The 20,095-nt window shown below is 42.6% G+C and overlaps 2 protein-coding genes across 2 annotated transcripts in view; both read left to right on the top strand.

Annotated features, from left to right (window-relative positions):
• The first annotated feature begins 7,296 nt into the window (after positions 1-7,296).
• LOC131682843 (uncharacterized) lies at positions 7,297-8,541 on the top strand. The gene is made up of 3 exons (XM_058964616.1): positions 7,297-7,931; positions 7,988-8,181; positions 8,245-8,541. The coding sequence occupies exons 1-3, from the start codon at positions 7,412-7,414 to the stop codon at positions 8,419-8,421; spliced, it is 891 nt and encodes a 296-aa protein (XP_058820599.1). The 5' UTR covers positions 7,297-7,411; the 3' UTR covers positions 8,422-8,541.
• Positions 8,542-19,960: 11,419 nt separating this feature from the next.
• LOC131682841 (cytoplasmic phosphatidylinositol transfer protein 1) overlaps positions 19,961-20,095 on the top strand; it is a 550,652-nt gene continuing 550,517 nt past the window's right edge. Inside the window, exon 1 of the transcript XR_009304175.1 lies at positions 19,961-20,046. The gene's annotated coding sequence lies outside the window, so the exon portion shown is untranslated. The remainder of the gene's footprint in view (positions 20,047-20,095) is intronic.

Genomic DNA, 20,095 nt, shown 5'->3' with positions numbered 1-20,095 from the left:
TCGCCCTGCGAAAAATTCACAGCTATCAGAAATCGAGCGGGCCTAAATTGTGACCCAAAATAAACCACAAACCAACAAGTTGTTTTCAGAACCAGCCAATTATAAAGTATTATTATTATAAATGAAATTTTCCATTGCCTTACAACCTCCCTCTCCCTTTCCTCCCGGCTTGAATAACTATCAATCTTGATGATGCTGTGCGGCGGGGGCACTAGTTTTTATTATGGTGGAAAATTTAGGTTTGCGCGTTTTTCCCAAAAGTTTTTAGCTGTGTTGTTTTCAAAGAAGTTGTAGTTGAATTCAAAATAAAATAGTTTATTTTTATTGTCAGAGATGCACCTTCCAACTAAAACTAGTCTGGCTCGCTTGGAATCGAATTGTATGGACCAACCACTGCTTTCACAAAAACTGTTATTTTCAGTAATTGAACATTCTACATTTTTGCCTTTCTCAATAGAAAGGTATTGCAATTGCTCTGAAAACCGACTTTTTAACGGAGGCCCGGAGGGCCGAGTGACATATACCATTCGATTCAGTTCGTCGAGTTCGGCAAATGTCTGTGTGTGTATGTATGTGTGTGTGTATGTATGTGTGTGTGTATGTGCGTCTGTGTGTGTGTACGCGAACACAATCTCACTCACTTTTCTCAGAGATGGATGAACCGATTTTTACAAACTTAGTCCCAAATGAAAGGTGCAACGTTCCCATAGGCTGCTATTGAATTTCTAATGGATCCGACTTCCGGTTCCGGAATTACAGGGTGATGAATACGATCACGCAGAAAACGTCGATTTTAAGAAATTCTGCAATGAATGTATAATGGTGAAATTTTTTCCAAAATGTGACCACAACTGCTTCGATTTGTAGTACTAGGTCATTAACAGCCATTCAAAGTCTCTTTGGTCACATTGGCCACCATCATCGGTTCCGGAAGCCCCGGCGGAAGTATCCAAATTCAGAGTAACAGTCACATCGGTTTCTCGGAGATGGCTAGACCGATTCGACTAAACTTGACCTCAAATGAAAGGTATTGCGTCCCCGTAAATGGCTATTAAATTTTATCCCCAACCGACTTCCGGTTCCGGAGTTACGGGTTGTGGCGTGCGATCACATAGCAAATTGTGATTCAAACCGATACCCCGATGGAAGCAAAAAAGGTAAAAATTTCGCTAAAATGTCTCTCAAATAACTTAACTTTGCAGTTCTAGGTCACCGACGGCCAAACAAACTTTCGTTGACTACATTGACCACCATAGACGGTTCCAGAAGTGCCCGGGAAAAGCGGCCATCTTTCATAACTAGCAAACTCATATCAGTTTCTCGGAAATGGTTGGGCCGATTTTCACAAACTTAGTCCCAAATGATAGCTATATTATCCCCACAGATGTCTGTAAAATTTCGCACGGACCGCTTGTATGGTTCCGGAAATATAGACTGAACGGTCCGGTCACACATGAAATTCCCATATAAGCCGGAACTCAAAATTTTTTTCAAAGGGGGGACCCCATGAAATTTCAGAAATCGAATTCGTATTTTTGATGCCAAACATCTTTAAAATGCATGAAACGTCGAGATTTTATGTTATCACGAAATTTTTTGCCTTTCTCAATAGAAAGGTATTGAAATTGCTCTGAAAACCGAGTTTTTAACGGAGGCCCGGAGGGCCGAGTGACATATACCATTCGATTCAGTTCGTCGAGTTCGGCAAATGTCTGTGTGTGTATGTATGTGTGTGTGTATGTATGTGTGTGTGTATGTGCGTCTGTGTGTGTGTACGCGAACACAATCTCACTCACTTTTCTCAGAGATGGATGAACCGATTTTTACAAACTTAATCCCAAATGAAAGGTGCAACGTTCCCATAGGCTGCTATTGAATTTCTAATGGATCCGACTTCCGGTTCCGGAATTACAGGGTGATGAGTACGAACACGCAGAAAATGTCGATTTTAATAAATTCTGCAATGAATGTATAAAGGTGAATTTTTTTCCAAAATATGACCACAACTGCTTCGATTTGTAGTATTAGGTCACTAACATCCATTCAAAGTCTATTTGGCCACATTGGCCACCATCATCGGTTCCGGAAGCCCCGGCGGAAATATCTAAATTCAGAATAACAGTCACATCGGTTTCTCGGAGATGGCTAGACCGATTCGACTAAACTTGGCCTCAAATGAAAGGTATTGCGTCCCCGTAAATGGCTATTTAATTTCATCCCGATCCGACTTCCGGAGTTACAGGTTGTGGCGTGCGATCACATAGCAAATTGTGATTCAAACCGATACTCCGATGAAAGCAAAAAAGGTAAAAATTTCGCTAAAATGTCTCTCAAACAACTTAAATTTGCTGTTCTAGGTCACCGACGGCCAACCAAACTTTCGTTGACTACATTGACCACCATAGACGGTTCCGGAAGTGCCCGGGAAAAGCGGCCATCTTTCAAAATTTACGAACTCACATCAGTTTCCCTGAAATGGTTGGGCCGATTTTCACAAACTTAGTCCCAAATGATAGCTATAATATCCCCATAGATGTCTATAAAATTTCATACGGATCGCTTATATGGTTCCGGACATATAGACTAAACCGTCCGGTCACATATGAAATTCCCATATAAGCCGGAACTCAAATTTTTTTTCAAAGGTGGGACCTCATGAAATTTCAGAAATCGAATTCGTATTTTTGATGCCAAACATCTGTAAAATGCATGAAACGTCGAGATTTTATGTTATCTCGAAAATTTTTTTTTTGTAAAAATCGACTTTTTGGGACTGACGATTTCGCACCTTTTTGCCTTTCTCAATAGAAAGGTATTTCAGTTCAATATTACCGTGGCTGTTTTTTCTTTTTCAAAATTTTAGAACTCGAATAATGATTTATTTTCCTGTATATAGTTGTCATGTGATGTATAATAATAAAATGTAATATATGCATTTAAAAGCTTTTAATGAATATAAACAACGCACACATTCTCGTGATCCATGATTGAGAAAGGCACAATTGCACCGCTAGGTGGATTAAAATAGGTTTTGTAAATTGAATCATTACACTAACCAGTCTACAAATCACACAAATAACTTTTTTATTTTGTGCCATTCGACTTGAAAGCGACGATATTGTTCACAAGTGGCTCACTTACCATCCAACGCTCTTGGCAAGCCACATTCTGATGCTTGTAATAAAATTTCAATTCGATTCTTTGTCGATAAATTGATGGCCCTGAAAAGGGCCTTTTCTTTGGGCAGTGTTCGAAATTTACTTGGTGCCATCGAAGACGGCGTGCTTGGCCAACTCTTCTGACAGCAGCAAACGGACTGCGGTTTGAATTTTGCGGGAGATGCTGCAAACAAACTGCTGCATGCTGATGCTGCAAACGAACTGATCGTGAACAGCAGCATGCTGAGTTTTTATACCTGACTACAGCACAATGTAAGCTCGTCCTTTTTTGTGTTGTCCTCAATATGTGTTCTTCGTAGCTCCACCCCTTTGTTGGTCGACCACATATTTTTGATAAAGAACAAAATTGAAATTGTGTTTCCAATACGGAGGTTATCGAACACTTAGGGTAAAAAGAGTAATGTAATACGGCACTTTGGTAAAATGTTTGAGAATTGAAACCGTTTTTGAATGCGCCTAGTAAACACGAAACTGTAAACAAACACACAAATGATAACTTTTTATTTTGTGTCATTCTACGTGAAATCTACTATATTGTTCACAAGTAGCTCACTTGCCATCGAACGCTCTTGGCAAGCTACTTTCGGATGCTTGTAATAACAAAATGTCAATTCGATTCTTTGTTGATAAATGGCCCGTACCAAACATACCGCTCGTAAGTCCACCGGAGGAAAGCCTCCCCGCAAGCAGTAAGCAACGAAGGCCGTGAAAAAGTGCCCCAGTCACGGTTGGCGTTAGGAAGCCTCATCACTACTGAACAGAAACTGTCGCCCTGCGAGAAATTCACAGCTATCAGCAATCGAGTAGGCCTAAATTGTGACCCAATATAAACCACAAACCAACAAGTTCTTTTCAGGACCAGCCAATTATATTCCAGTAAGATATAAATGAAATTTTCGTTTTCCATTGCCTTACAACCTCTTTCCTCCCGGCTTGAATTACTATCAATCTTGATGATGCAGTGCGGCTGGGCACAGGCAATTTCCATTATAGTGGAAAATTTAGGTTTGCGCGTTTTTCCCAAAAGTTTTTTAGCAGTGCTGTTTTCAAGGAAGTTGTAGTTGAATTCAAAATAAAATAGTTTACTTCTATTGTCAGAGGTGGACCTTCCAACGAAAACTAGTCTGGCTCGCTTGGAATCGAATTGTACGGACCAACCACTGCTTTCACAAAATCCGTTATTTCAGTAATTGTACATTCTACAGAATTAGTCACAACTATTTCCAATCAGCGCAAAAATCGAAGGTTTTCATTCAATACAACAGCAGATTTTCACGTTTGAAAAAACAGGCAGCATTCTGGCCGAAAATTTTGAAACGGAGCACCTATATCGAAACGTTAGAAAACGTTCGATTTTTGTAAATTGAATCATTACACTAAAATGTCTATAAATCACAAATAACTTTTGATTTTGTGCCATTCTCGTGAAAGCGACGGTATTGTTCACAAGTGGCTCACTTACCATCCAACGCTCTTGACAAGCTGATGCTTGTAATAACAAAACTTCAATTTCATTCTTTGTCGATAAATTGATGGCCCTGAAAAGGGCCTTTTCTTTGGGCAGTGTTCGAAATTTACTTGGTGCTGGTGTATATGGTAACAGTTTTGGTGCCATCGAAGACGGCGTGCTTGGCCAACTCTTCTGACAGCAGCAAACGGACGGCGGTTTGAATTTTGCGGGAGATGCTGCAAACGAACTGCTGCATGCTGATGCTGGAAACGAACTGAGCGTGAGCAACAGCATGCTGAGTTTTTATACCTGACTACAGCACAATGTAAGCTCGTCCTTTTTTGTGTTGTCCTCAATATGTGTTCTTCGAAGCTCCACCCCTTCGTTGGTCGACCACATATTTTTGATAAAGAACAAAATTGAAATTGTGTGTCCACTACGGAGATTATCGAACACTCAGGGTAAAGAGAGTAATGTAATACGGCACCTTGGTAAAATGTTTGAGAATTGAAACCTTTTTTGAATGCGCCTAGTAAAAATGTTTTCCACTTCACTCCAGTTTTTTTCTGACCATATTTGCAATTTACGTACTGAAATAAATCATAATTTAGGGTTTAACCCAAATTGCTCTCCAGGGAGAAACAGTCCATGAAACAGAAAATGCAAACTTATTCTTTGAAATGGTTTTGGTGGCCCTGAAAAGGGCCTTTTTTATAATGATACAAGTGAGTTCTACCTTTTCAACTTCCAAATCCATACAAAGTGCGTCCCTGCCGCTTCAGAGTATAGACGACATTCATTGCGGTTTTGCGCTTGGCGTGTTCAGTGTAGGTCACGGCATCTCGGATGACATTTTTCTGCACACCATCAGCATTCGTAGATTAAATTGGAGATGCATTTTACACCACCACGACGAGCCAGACGCCGAATTTGGTGATTCCCTGGATTTTATCACGAAGAACCTTGCGATGACGCTTGGTACGGGAACGCAAACATGATACCGCTCATTGTACCGTCCGGACGAGCATGTTGCTCGTGTGGTAAGCGAGCACCCACTGATACAAAACAAGCTCGTGTGACCTGTATATATAACATTCCCGTATGTAATGAAACGCTTACATGCTCCTTTTTGACGGCTCTGCGTGGGATATGCTGGCAAATTGCGCATTTTCCTCGCTGTTTCCGAAGGATTTTCTGAAAATCCTTGTTTTGGTTTATTTACAGTAGTCGCAGTAATTCCGAAATTTAATACGAAATACGTGCACAAATTTCCGATCAGATAGTGCAAAAATATTGCGATTTCGTCCAGTAGAACGGAAGATACTCGTATTTCAAACCTGGGAAAATTTCTCAACTGAAATTTTTGAAACGGGACCCCATATTGAAACGTTAGAAGTATTCTACTTCAAAATAGCAAACTGCGATGCTTGTAGCATCTACTGAAAAGTGAAGTCTCCAGAGTAAACTACATAGTTGGTATGAATAAAAACAAATTCGAACAGGTAGTTTATACTACTTTCGAACATGAGCTTATGCTACATGTGCAACTCACGGTAGACTATGTAAGGTGTCCACATTTAAATGTATACTTGTGAGTACTGCGTTATTTTTTTAAGTGAACAGAGATATTTATGAGAATAGAAAAAACATGTGATATCATACTTTGTTATGAGTCAAGAGGTAAAATAGAAAAGTGGTTTCATTTTAGAGTATTTTAACTTTATTTTCTTGTGAAAATATTCATGGCATCCGGATCTGCGGAGCATAAGAACGGCACAACTAATCAATGAAAAAGAAGCTTGTATGTGGTGTAAATCACTATGGCGAGCGGGCTCGCAAAACGAAAATATTTACATCGCTAACCAATCAGAACGAAGTAAGGCATCAGGTGTTCTTGTTTTCTCCTTCACATGTTTCTATTCTTTCGAAAAATGTGAGAAATGCACTCGCGCATAAAATGAGGCCACATTCACCACAGGCTAACAGACATTACACTTAAAACAATTCTTCCCCAGAGTTAACGACCATTTCAAATGTATATTTTAGTTGGGACTGTCGTCGCATATGCGATTATGGCGCCACTGAAACATTTGGGGTACCGACCACTAGTGAAAAATTCTCGACAAACATATGCTTAGCGCGTAAAAGCCAACTACCAAAATTCCTTTTGAAGGGTAATTGTGAACAAACTGACCGTTCACAGTTTATAGCAGTGAATGAAAGATAAAACTTTATCTTTTGTTTAATACTGTACATCTGTGATTGGCGAGTAACTGTTTGTTAGGAATTTCCACTCAAAGTGAATTTTTCGCCCTTAATCAAATATTTGACGAGAATTGTTTCAGGGCATAGACTTTTCTACGGCTCATGTATGTACACGTCACATGACGCAAACACTACATCACTAGCTGGTGGAAAATAATAAACAAAGACGGAAAAATCAAATGGGATTGTTTTCAACCAGGAAGCTGCAGAAGTGTTCGTGAGACCGGGCGACAAGAACTCAATAAGAGAGAAGCCCAATGCTCTCTAGTATTGACAAAAATATTAAAATATTAGCCGCTGACGATGACGATGTCATTCAAATAGGATTGTTGTACCTATAGGCATTCTATTAATCCGTCAATATATTGAAAGTGTAAGATCCGCCATAGTGTTATATCTGTTTGTCTGTGCCTTTACTATCACAGATATGATTGGTTATTTTTAAGAGATTTTTACTACGTACTTACAAGCGTCGTTTCAATTGGATGGTGTTGTTGATGTTACTCAAAAACAACAAATGTTTCCACCTTCTCTTTCCACATCTTGCATTCTACATTCAAAACAAAACTGTGTTGTCTCCAGTTCGGTGAAAATACGCGCAATGGCTGAAAAACGAGCGTTTGAAGAGCTCCAGTCGCTGCAAATAGAATTTTCCTATCCGGAAAATGATCAGAATGATGAAGAGAACGAAATCGACAAGGACGTTTCAGAGAAATCTCAACATATCAGTGATTTTCTTTTTGCCTCAGCTTTGCGCCGGTTCGGAAGCGTCCTCTTGGAAAAAAGTCAAACCCCGCAAGTAAGAAAACAAAAATCAAATGCGGCAAAAGAAATCATAATGTATTTCTTGGTGGAGACTGGAATGGAAATCACAGAAAAACAAATTATGAAGAAAGTAAACAACATGAAGGCCCGAATAAAAGCAAAAACCGATAAAAAGGCTACCGGAAACCGCCAAATTTGTCTGAATCCAGGAGAAAAAATTATTTATGACCTCCTAGGAGCTGAAGAAAACCCAGCAGTATCAAAGGTGAACTGTAAGTACAGAATATATAACATAGGTTTCTTAAATAAATAAAGTGTGAATTCGTAGACGGGATATCGGTTGGAGCTAGGAAAACGGGCCTGAAGGAACGCAACGATATAGCGGGCGAGGGCTCATCGCAATTCTCCGCCATGGTTGCCGCAGAACCGAAAAACTCTTCATTACTTCCCAACCCGTTAGTGACTGCAACAGATGAAAAGTTTTCTCCTCCTCTACCAAAGGGTAGACGTTTGAAGAAAACGGTAATATATAAAAATTGTATTCTCGTATTATCAACGCTATCTAAACTGTTTTCGATGTTTTAGACTGGATCCGAACTATCAGAACCTCGATCAGAGCTTGAAAGTTTCTCGACAATCCAACTACAGCGGATGGTCTTGATGAGGCAGCTTGAAATGCTCGACCAGCAGAAGCACATAAATGAGAAGCTGGAGGTTGTGCTAGATAAAGCTGGAGGAATGATTGACCGCTATTCAGAGTGATGTGCATCATATTTATACCAACACGCGAAAAGGGCGTAAGTGCAAATGAGAGCCTCTGAAAGTTTACTTTCTCTTTCGATTATTACGGCTTTATCATAGAACCTCCCAATGTTTTTTCAGTATATAACGAAAGACTGATTTCGCCTAGCATACTATGCTAAGAGTTAAGCGGCAAAGGTAAAAGCGGCCGAGTAATTGACGGTAGAGAAAGTAAACAAAGAAACTTTCATTTGCATTTACGTCCTTTTCACATGTTGGTCTAGATATGAAGTAAAGGAAACGAATATACATATTCAAAATAACAAGAGAATCGTTTGAAAATGGAATTCAATACATAACGAAAACCATTTTAGATATGTGTGACGAAGGGGAATCTTTACAAGAGTTCACAACTTGCTGGCTCATGGCTGTCGGATTCTTACTGCAGTAAGTCTGCTGCTTAAACCTAAACCTCTTGTTCTGCCAGTCCTCGCCTATCCATAGCGGGGGAGAGGTAGATGTGCGCCCCCCGGGATTTGCTTCCCGTCTTCACGCTACCTATTTCTATTTTACTACATGGTTGTGCTGCTATCTTCTCTGTATTATTGTAGTGAGACGGCTGAATTTCATTCGATGCCGATGTCCCTTTTAGTTCTGCCGGTAATGACTCAACCAGCGAGCTGGACTAGCTTTCGAAAGCCAATTAACGCCGAGTTATGGCCGCGATCTACTCGAATGGTTTACTGTGACTATCATGATAAGGATCTTACTGACGTCGTTCCTAATGTGTTGGTGTTTACTGTTTTGGACATCTAAATTAGATCCACGGTTGCTGCCTCAACCTTTTGCGAGTACATGTAGGGCACTAACTGGTGTTTTTCATTGACACCAGGAATGAGTTCTCTTTCTCTCTCTCTCTCTCTCTCTCTCTCTCTCTCTCTCTCTCAACTTCACTTTTCTTTACTAAAGTGGTTTTTGAAAGTTGATAAAACTTATATTTTTCCGGACAAAACCAGCGTGGTGTCGTTTGGTATTCGGTGGGTTGTAGTATCGCAACCAAGAATTGATCCATTGGGTTCCTCCTCTCCAGAATGGCCAGGACTAAAATACGGCAGTCGCGCACAGAGTGTCGTGGCTCTTACCCTTGCTGTGTTATGCCAATCTCAGACATACAGTGTACTTTTGTTACTTCGCAAATCGTAAGATTCTAATGATGCTCATGTCCCTAAGACCCATTTCGGGGTTCGCTATACTGCCGCTAGAAGCATAATTGGCCCATGTGCTATGGGAATCCCTATACACATGGGATAATTATGCTTCTAGCGGCAGTGTAGGAGCTTATAGTCAACGTATTTGGTATCTTCTAGTTGCTGTACAACAAGTATTGATGATGAAATGTGTAACGCAGTGATCGAGTATGGTTAGAGTAGCACAAATTAGTCTACAGCAAAGACATACAACCACTATTAATCTATACCTCCTTGTGCAGGAAGGAACCGCTTCCATGGCATTGGTTTAACAGCCGTATTTCCATAAAGGGAATTTCTATGTTGGAAAGCTACTTAAGGAGTTATATACAAATACAAAAAATTGAATATTCTAAAAGCAGATACTTTGGAAAACATCTATGCAAAATTTCATCCAGATCGGAACATTAGATTTTAAATTACAACCGTTTGCAAACCGCTGGCTCTTTACCACAAAACTCTAAACGCAATTATCTCGGAATAAAGTTTTTTGAAAAGTACCGTTACGTGATATCTCAAAAACTATTCATCCGATTTCCATATATTTTTTTTAATTGTTTGTGTTTACATTCTTGTGTACTTGAACGGTTCCTTTTTCATCAAGAAAATTCCGATTCTTTACAATGAAATTTTGTCAAAAGAGCACAACAAAACTCAATTTTTTGGTCAACATGTTTTTTTGCAAGGAAAAAAATTTTTATTTGGAAATCGATCCGATCAAGTGCACCACACCGGTTGAGTTTTAACGACCACCTTGACTAAATAGTAGCACCTACGTACTTGGAACTATTGAGAACCAGAGCTACAGGTCCAAAGCTCTGGTAAAGAAGGATGGTTGTGGTGATCTGGGCCGCGGTCACCACGTAAAGCAAAAAAGGTCATAACCCCAAGTCCAAGGCGTGAAGCGATCCGTGCCGAGGGATGAGTGATCGAGGGGGTGAAAACGATGCTCGATCGTTAACGGAGCCTGTGGGGTACCTGGACAACCCCCACAGTAAGTTTCCCTTACCACGTTACTGCGGAGCTCTGGCGTGGCGGACGTTTCTTTCTAGCGCGACTCGTGGGATCAATGAGCGACATGAAAAACAATAAAAACAAACAATCGGAGGTACCGAACCCCTTTGCTAAAGGTGGTTTGATGAGGTCTCCCCCCAGTGGGGAGAGTAGTGGAGCGACGAGGGTTGTATCCGACAGCACCAGTGACCCTCCAGCAGTGGTAGAAAATACGCGATGCGTAAAGTGGTGGAGCAGCTCGATTCAATAATCGAATTCACTAACACGAAGCAAAATATCAGCAAGGAGCTGAAACAGAGCCTGCTGGTGCTCCGGAAGGCTGTTCGTGTCGCTAGACAAGAACAACAGGCTTACGCCAAGAGGGTGGAATGTCGGGAGAAAAGTCCTACAGAGAAACCCAGACAGTGACCTCCAAGAGGAAGGGAAGAGAGAAGGCCGACAGAAGTACCCAGACAGGGGCCTTCCCCTTCCCCTTCTATGGAGGAGCCAAGTCGCTTGAAGCGGCGACTGAGTTCCTCTCGAAGGGCAAGGCCAAACGCCGTTCGGTCGAGGTAAACCGGGGCGAAAATGACCCCGCCGGGCAGAGAGAAGGTACCAGCAATTCGGCGCAACCGGGACAGGGGGTGCGTAAACCCCTGGACGCTGGTCACTAAGAAGAAGCCGACACCGATACCGGATGCACCGCGGCCCGCCAAGAAGGCCAAGGACAGAGGCGAGGCCTTGTGGTTAAAGACCGACAAGGACGAATATGCCGACGTCCTAAAGTCGATGAGGGCGGCCGAAAGCCTCTCGGCCCTCTGGCAAGACGTGCGCAGCGTGAGTCGCACCAATACAGGCGAAATGCTTTTAGTGCTGAAGCGAGGGGCACAATCCAGTGCAGTGTATAAGGCCTTGGGCCCAAGAAGTCCTGGGTGAAGGCACCCAGGTGAGGTCGTTAGGGGCAGAAATAACTCTCCAGTGTAAACAACTGGACGAGTTCACGACCGCAGACGATGTCGTCGCAGCCGTCAAGGAACAATGTGACGTAACAATAGAGCGTGCGCTTGAGAGAGGGACCCTCCGGCACGCAAGTAGCCTATCTCAGACTACTGAAGGCAGATGCAAATAAGGTTACCGTGATAGGTAAACTGAAGATAGGCTGGTCTGTATGCCCAGTTAGCATACCCCAGCCGCCTTCAGTGAATAGGTGCTATCGGTGTCTTGAGTCCGGCCATAAGTCGTACGAATGTAAGGGTACAGACAGGAGCAAACTATGTCGTCGCTGCGGCGAGGAGGGGCATAAGCAGCGGGGCTGCACCACAGAGAACAGACGTCCATCTTCAGCATTCAACTTGTGTAAAATCTCTAACGGTTTCGAAGGTAGTTTGGATATATAAACCAGGTGCGCTACTGTCGTCATGTTTTTTTGTGGCCGAGTGCGACAAAATTTAAAGCGGTTATTCCTCTACCTAGTCAAACTAGTCCGGAACCGATTCGGACTTCCAGCATGAATTTCAGCTCAAATGCGTCAACCGATAGAGTCGGAATCGGTTGTTTTCTTTGAGCTAGATTCCATGCTGAATCCAGCACTAAGGCACATAAATGCCTTATCTGCACCGCTAAGAAGCAAGCCCGTAATCATGCTATGGGCGGACCTTCGTGTCCCTTCGGTGAGGCAAATAAGAAAAAGCCGTGAACGTCACACAGCTAAATCTTAACCATTGTGCAGCAGCCCAACTGCTGTTGTGGCAGTCGGTCTCGGAGTCGAGGACAAATGTCGCCGAGTATGAGTCGTTGAAACGTCAGCGAACAGGACGTCACGCTCCATCCGGAATCGCCAGGCCACCCACGGCACCCCACCGGTTGTTTCGATAGGAAAATAGCGAAAACCAAAGAAGAATCGGTATTGGGAGAACTTTTTTTGCCAGGGAACTCTCCGTCAGCGCAAGTTAGATTCACCGCTGGGGACTAGACTGAGCAGACCGCGACGAGTCGCGGGTCATTAGAGCACTAGTGAACTGGACGCCCTGCTTTACCGGAATCGCCGAACTGACCTCGGCACCTAGCGGAGTAGGTCAGGTGCATCGCCGGGGACTAGACCGAGTAGTTAGCGAACAAGTCGAGGAGCTGAATGGCTCATCAAGGAAGTAGTGCTTAATGGCCCAAGACGAGAAATAAAGGAGTTGCGGTGCTAAATGGCACCGGTCACGGAGCCAAAGGGCTCAAGAAGTTGTGGTATTGAAACCAAATAAGAATCGGTATCTTTCGGCGGGGAACTCTCCGTTAGCGTAGTCAGATTCACCGCCGGGAACTAAACTGCGTAGACCGCGACGAGAAACCACCAGTCGCGCCGGGGCACCAGCAAACCGGACGCCCTACTCTACCGGAATCGCCGAACTGACCTCGGCACCAGGCTGGTTTGCTCGCTTTCGAACTTCTCTCACCGGGGAACTTCGTAGAAGTAGGCTAGATCCATCGTCGGGAACTAGACCGCCTACTTTACGATCCAGTCGGAAGCTCAACGAGGAAGTGGTACTAAATGGCACAAGGGAACTGAAGGGCTCAGTAAATTAGACAGTCTGAAGTTTGCCTGCCGCCCAGATTGTCCTCGTAGGGGAAGAGCATTAATACTAGACCCACAGCTAGCTTTCCTACTACCATACAGAAATTGCCACGATTTTTTTCCTACACATACTTAATGTATGAAATCGTCCAACATTTGTACAAGCTGGCAGAGAAGAAGTGTTAGATGGATTGTCAAACTGGCTCGCATCGTATATAAAACATACTCACTCATACCAAGCAGCATACTAAGAGGCTTGTCCGCTTCGAGTTATGCGTGCTTCTAGAGAGAACACCTTGGTGGAATACCGATCTTGTTCGACTCTAAAATCTATGTAGAAGAGCTTGCAATCGCAGACGCAGGGATGGGTCGGAAGCATTTAAGTTGGTTCGCAAAGCATACAGAAATGCCCTTCGATCCTCTGAGCGAAGTGGTTGGAAAATCCTCTGCACAAATATCTCATATCTCGACGAGTATAGTAGATTAATGGTAAATACTCGTTTGATGAAGATGTAGTGCTCAATTGTCTTTTTGACACATACATACCAGGCTGTACGGAGCCATTACTGACGACTGCTCCTGAGTTTTTTTTTGCAAGTATTTCTGATTCTTGCGCATTTGATCGTAGAACGGTGACAACCGAATCGATCAAATGGGCGATTGAAAGGTTTGCTCCGTATTAGTCTTCGGGAAAAGATGGAATCATTCCAGTGCTACTGCAAAGAGGATATGATCATTTCATGCATAGTCTTACATCAAGATGCATTCCATTAGTGTGGCGGGAAATATCTGTAAAATTCATTCCCAAAGGTTGCCGCGTCACTTATGAGGAGGCAAAAAGTTTGAGATCGATCAGTCTGACCTTCCTTCTCAAATCGGATGTCAGCTTTGGCGAGCCCTCGCTACATGCAACGCTACATGCATATCAGCGGGGGAACTTTGCTATCATCCTGTTGCACAATGCTGTCTACAACATTGAAAACCCTTTTCGCAAAAGCAATTAAGTTTAGGAGTTTTTCTTGATATTGAAGGTGCTTTTGACAACGGCTCTTTCGAATCCATTTTGGAAGCAGCACGATGCCATGGAGTAGCTTCATATATCACGAACTGAATACACGCAACGCTTAGCAACCGAAAGCTGTGCTCATCGTTTTTTCTTCCGCAACTCGCTTTTGGATAGACCTTAATATGAAGAACATTTCCATCCCTGTTAGCATACGACTATGGATCTCTGCAGGGTGGGTTATTCGATCTTCATATGACGCCACGGATATGTGAGAGATGGGAGATCTGGTATCAGAGGTGAATGACTAGTGAGCCCTCATAAGGGAATTCTAGTAAAAATGCCAACAGGGGGTTTGAGCTTGATATATGTTAGTATATAAAATCAATAGGTAGCTTTTACATGACCATCTTAAACACGGGAGAAATGACGCGGATTCCTACACTACCAGCACGCGCAAGCGCGTTGGATTTATCGCTTTGGTCGACATCGCTACAGTTAGATTGCATGTGGAAGGTGATCCCTGATCCCCACGGTAGCGATCATTTGCCTATCGTGATTTCAATTGCTAACGGTTCAAGACCATCGGAAACAATCAATGCCTCGTATGACCTCACACGGAACATTAATTGGAAGAGTTACGCGACCGCGATATCCGTTAAAATCGAATCCACCCAAGAGCTTCCTCCGGAGGAAGAGTACAGGTTTTTGGCTGGCTTGATTCTCGACAGTGCGAATCAAGCTCAGACTAAACCAGTACCCAGCGCGAATACCCATGGACGGTCTCCCACCCTGTGGTGGGATAAAGAGTGCTCAGAGCTGTACGCGGAGAAGTCCACTGCATATAAGGCCTTCCGGGAAGACGGGCTACCCGCTAGCTATCAACAGTACGCGTCGTTAGAAAAGCGAATGAAGAGTCTAATGAAAGCCAAAAAACGCAGTTATTGGCGCCGGTTCGTCGACGGGTTAACGAGAGAAACAGCGACGAGAACTCTTTGGGGTACGGCTCGACGTATGCGTAACCGTAATAGTACCAACGAGAACGTGGAATATTCAAACCGTTGGATATTCGCTTTCGCCAAGAAGATCTGTCCGGACTCTGTCCCGGTACAGAAAACGTACCGCGCCGCGTCTCCTCCCGATACCGCGAACGAAACACCGTTTTCGATGGTGGAGTTTTCACTTGCTCTCTTATCATGCAACAATAACGCCCCAGGGTTAGACAGAATCAAATTCAACTTGCTGAAGAATCTGCCTGACACTGCAAAAAGGCGCTTGCTGAACTTATTTAACAAGTTTCTTGAGGGTAACATTGTCCCTCATGACTGGAGGCAAGTGAAGGTCATCGCCATCCAAAAACCAGGAAAACCAGCCTCCGACCACAACTCGTATCGGCCGATTGCAATGCTGTCCTGTATTCGGAAGTTGTTCGAGAAAATGATCTTGTTTCGCCTCGACAATTGGGTTGAAGCAAATGGCTTACTGTCAGATACACAATTTGGCTTCCGCAAAGGCAAAGGGACGAACGATTGCCTTGCGTTGCTTTCTACAGAAATCCAAATGGCCTATGCTAACAAAGAGCAGATGGCATCAGTCTTCTTGGATATTAAGGGGGCTTTTGACTCAGTTTCTATCAACATTCTGTCAGAGAAGCTGCACCAGCATGGTCTTTCACCAATTTTAAATAACTTTTTGCTAAACCTGTTGTCTGAAAAGCACATGCACTTTTCGCATGGCGATTTAACAACATCGCGATTTAGCTACATGGGTCTTCCCCAGGGCTCATGTCTAAGTCCCCTGCTCTACAATTTTTACGTGAATGACATTGACGATTGTCTTGCCAATTCATGCACGCTAAGGCAACTTGCAGACGACGGAGTCGTCTCTGTTACAGGGCCCAAAGCTGCCGACTTGCAAGGACCATTACAAAATACCTTGGACAATATGTCTGCTTGGGCTCTTCAACTGGGTATTGAGTTCTCCAAGGAGAAAACTGAGTTGGTTGTTTTTTCTAGGAAGCGTGAGCCGGCGCAACTCCAGCTTCTATTAATGGGTGCAACGATCAACCAGATTTTCACATTTAAATATCTCGGGGTCTGGTTCGACTCTAAAGGTACCTGGGGATGTCACATTAGGTATCTGAAACAGAAATCCCAACAAAGGATCAATTTTCTCCGAACAATAACTGGAGCATGGTGGGGTGCTCACCCAGGAGACCTGATCAGGTTGTACAAAACAACGATATTGTCGGTGATGGAGTACGGGTGTTTCTGTTTCCGCTCCGCTGCGAACATACACTTCAACAAACTGGAGAGAATCCAGTATCGTTGCTTGCGCATTGCCTTGGGTTGCATGCACTCGACCCATACGATGAGTCTCGAAGTGCTGGCGGGCGTTCTTCCGCTAAAAAATCGATTTTGGGAACTCTCATATCGATTGCTCATCGATGCGACATTCTGAACCCGTTGGTGATTGAAAACTTCGAAAGGCTCGTCGAGCTTAATTCTCAAACCCGATTTATGTCCTTGTACTTCGACTACATGGCACAGAGCATTAATCCTTCTACGTATACTCCCAACCGTGTTCGTTTCCTAGATACTTCTGATTCTACTGTATTCTTCGACACATCCATGAAGGAAGAGATTCGTGGAATCCCGGACCATATACGCCCTCAAGTGATCCCCAATATATTTTATAATAAATTCCGAGAAGTCGACTGTGACAAAATGTTCTACACTGACGGATCAAATCTCGATGGGTCCACTGGCTTCGGTATCTTCAACAATACTACCACCGCTTCATTCAAGCTCAATGATCCCGCTTCAGTTTACGTCGCAGAGTTAGCTGCAATTCAGTACACCCTTGGGATCATCGACACTCTGCCCACAGATCACTACTTCATCATTTCGGACAGCCTCAGCTCTATCGGGGCTCTTCGTGCGGTGAAGCCTAAAAAGCAATTCCCGTATTTTCTGGGGAAGATACAGGAGTCCTTGTGTACGTTATCTGAAAAATCTTATCAGATTACCTTTGTTGGGGTCCCCTCTCATTGTTCTATTCCGGGCAATGAAAAGGCCGACTCATTAGCAAAGGTGGGCGCATTAAATGGTGACATATACGAAAAACCAATCTGCTTCAACGAATTTTTTAGTATTTGTCGTCAGAGGACACTCAACAGTTGGCAAACCTCGTGGAGCAATGGTGAACTTGGACGATGGCTACATTCGATTATCCCAAAGGTATCAACGAAGCCTTGGTTCAGGGGGATGGATGTGGGTCGGGATTTTATTCGTGTAATGTCCCGATTTATGTCCAACCACTACACCTTAGATGCACATTTGCGGCGTATTGGGCTTGCGGAGAGTAGTCTGTGCGCTTGTGACGAGGGCTATCATGACATCGAGCACGTTGTCTGAGTAAGCGCCGGGTATTTGGACGCCAGGTCTCAGTTAAAGGATTCCCTTCGGGCCCGAGGTAGACCACCCAATGTCCCAGTCCGAGATATGCTGGCAAATCGTTATTTCCCCTATATGTCCCTTATTTATATCTTGATATAAACGATAAATATCCCAATTTAGCCCCTCTCTTTTATTTCTCGTTTTTAGAAGTTTCCTCTTGCCGTGTGGAACCGATAAGCTGCAGACTGCCACTATGTAACCGCCGTCGCCCTTATCACTACGGAATCTGAAGCGAGCTCGACTCGAGGTCCGAAGGATTCCCTTTGAAGGATTCCCCGCGGGTCCGAAGAATACCATCCGCCAATCCGACCTACTAGACTGAGGCGCAAATTTGTTTCGCTGATCTCCCGTTTGCCTGAAAGTTGCAAGTTTTGCTCTTCTCTACCGGTCACCATCTACGCCTTCTCTCCCCTGTCCTTGATACAACTACTTCTACACCGATTTTGGAAATGACCAAGCATAAGTATCCGATAAAAAAAAATCAAATTTGTATTCCGTATTCCTAGTTTTAAGATAGTTGTAATTTCTACTCTTTGTTAAAACTATTGTCCCCCGTCTTGTAAATAGAATTGTATCCCTAGTTTTAAAACATCTGTGAAATTTTTCATAAATATTTGTTCCCCCTTTTGTGTACCAAACTATATTGTTAGTTTTAAGATAACTGTAAATATTTCCTAAAAAACTATTACTATTGAATTCCTTGTTTTAAAATTCATTTGTATCAGTAACACTCGCTTCATCGTTGTTGTCTTCATCGCTATAGAAATCTTCATCTTTGAGGTGTTTTGCAACATTATGCAGCACAAAGCATGCAAGAATCATTGATGGCACTCGATACGTAGCCATGCGCACTGCGTTTTGCAAAAATGGGAAACGTCTTTTAACCTGTCCGAAAACCCTTTCGATAACAACGCGTTCTCGGCAAAAATTTTTATTATAGTGCATTCTAACTGGAGTATCAGGATTTCTATACGGTGTCATGATCCACGGAGCAATAGCGTAACCTTCATCGCCCAGAAGAAGAGCTCCTACAGTATTCTCAAACATAATTCTATGAATATCCATTTTTGGCCTTACGAAACTGTTCTTCGGTCGACGGAAATTGAATCCAGTAGTTTGATTTATCAATTATTTGTTGACAAACGTGCCAGATAATTTTGCAAACTGTCGTTTGATGGATCCCGATATCCTCTCCAACACCAACCTGATAGAAATATTAATTAAACGTGTCATTAGAATACGCAATCATGGTTGCTCACCTGAAATCCTGGATCACCCACATATCGCAAAAAAGTTTTCATTTTTTGAAAATTACTGAGACCTCCTCCTCTAGTGTCCTCTTGATCACAAAGAAAATGATCTGTCAACCAATGTACGTTTTCGTTTGTGAATCGGTGAAGCGCTTTAAAATTTTCACAATCTGCTCGACGAGCGCAAAATGTTTTCTCTTTTCTAGTATTAACATTCATCAACAAAGCTGCATTAAGATTCATTTCGGATATTTAAACTTAATCAAATTTAACCTCACAAATTTGTTTCAAGGTACCGGTGAGCTCACTACGTAGCTACCTACCAGAAAACTGTAGGTAAAAACTAGTTTTATTCATGCGAAATTAGCTGTTTGTAGGATGTTCGAAACATGTAGTGTAGAAAAGTAACGTTTATTCATACGAGAATATCCCACATATAGTATTTACTACCAAAAATGTAGCAAACTTAAAGTTACTACTTTTTATTCATACGGCCCATTGAATCAAATCTGAATCTTGTTTTGTCACTATATCAAACGGGAAAATTGTTATTTAAAACCAAAATTTGTTTATTCTTACTATTTTTTCTGTGTGTATTTGGCTCCAATTTTTGACACATCGCTAGTCTGTGTATAAAGTGTCTGTATAGTTCTAGAGCGTTTTTTCATTACATCATATCTAACAGAAACGTGAAACGGAGAAAATCGCGTGCAAAAATTTCCTTGCAACTTTTACATTCATTTAACAATTAAAGCACACAGAAGGCTATTAATTGTACTATCACCTCTGCATTTACTCATTGCAGGATCCTGTAAGCATATTACATGTTTTTCGCGAAGATAATAGGGAGATAATTGATAACTATTATTGTATTACATTTTGCCGATCACTTTTGCTATTATGCTCTTTTACATATGTGGTCTTGGCAACACCGTTTGTAGATGTCACATTTTAGTGTGACGTTTTGAGAGACGGCCTTGTAGTTGTGATATATTTCATGTGGTGTATTGCAACCAACAGTGAGGTTTGGCATTGGAAAAAGATGCTAGGAAGAAGAGCGTGTCCGGATAAGAATAAGAAGAGTGGCAGATTTGACAAACGCAAAACAGATTCAAGATAATCTGCATAAGGTGTATGTATGTGTGTACAATAATATTATTGGTGGCAAACGTCTTAAGAAC

This window comes from Topomyia yanbarensis, chromosome 2 (genome assembly GCF_030247195.1).
Source record: "Topomyia yanbarensis strain Yona2022 chromosome 2, ASM3024719v1, whole genome shotgun sequence".
Taxonomy (NCBI): domain Eukaryota; kingdom Metazoa; phylum Arthropoda; class Insecta; order Diptera; family Culicidae; genus Topomyia; species Topomyia yanbarensis.
Note: the sequence above shows the minus strand (reverse complement) of the source record. Positions and strands in the feature narration are given on the sequence as shown.

Coding starts and splice junctions, on each gene's coding strand:
- LOC131682843 (XM_058964616.1), top strand. CDS start 7,412: ATGTTTCCACCTTCTCTTTCCACATCTTGCATTCTACATTCAAAACAA. Junction 7,932..7,987: donor AGCAGTATCAAAGGTGAACT/GTAAGTACAGAA, acceptor GTGAATTCGTAG/ACGGGATATCGGTTGGAGCT. Junction 8,182..8,244: donor GTAGACGTTTGAAGAAAACG/GTAATATATAAA, acceptor TCGATGTTTTAG/ACTGGATCCGAACTATCAGA.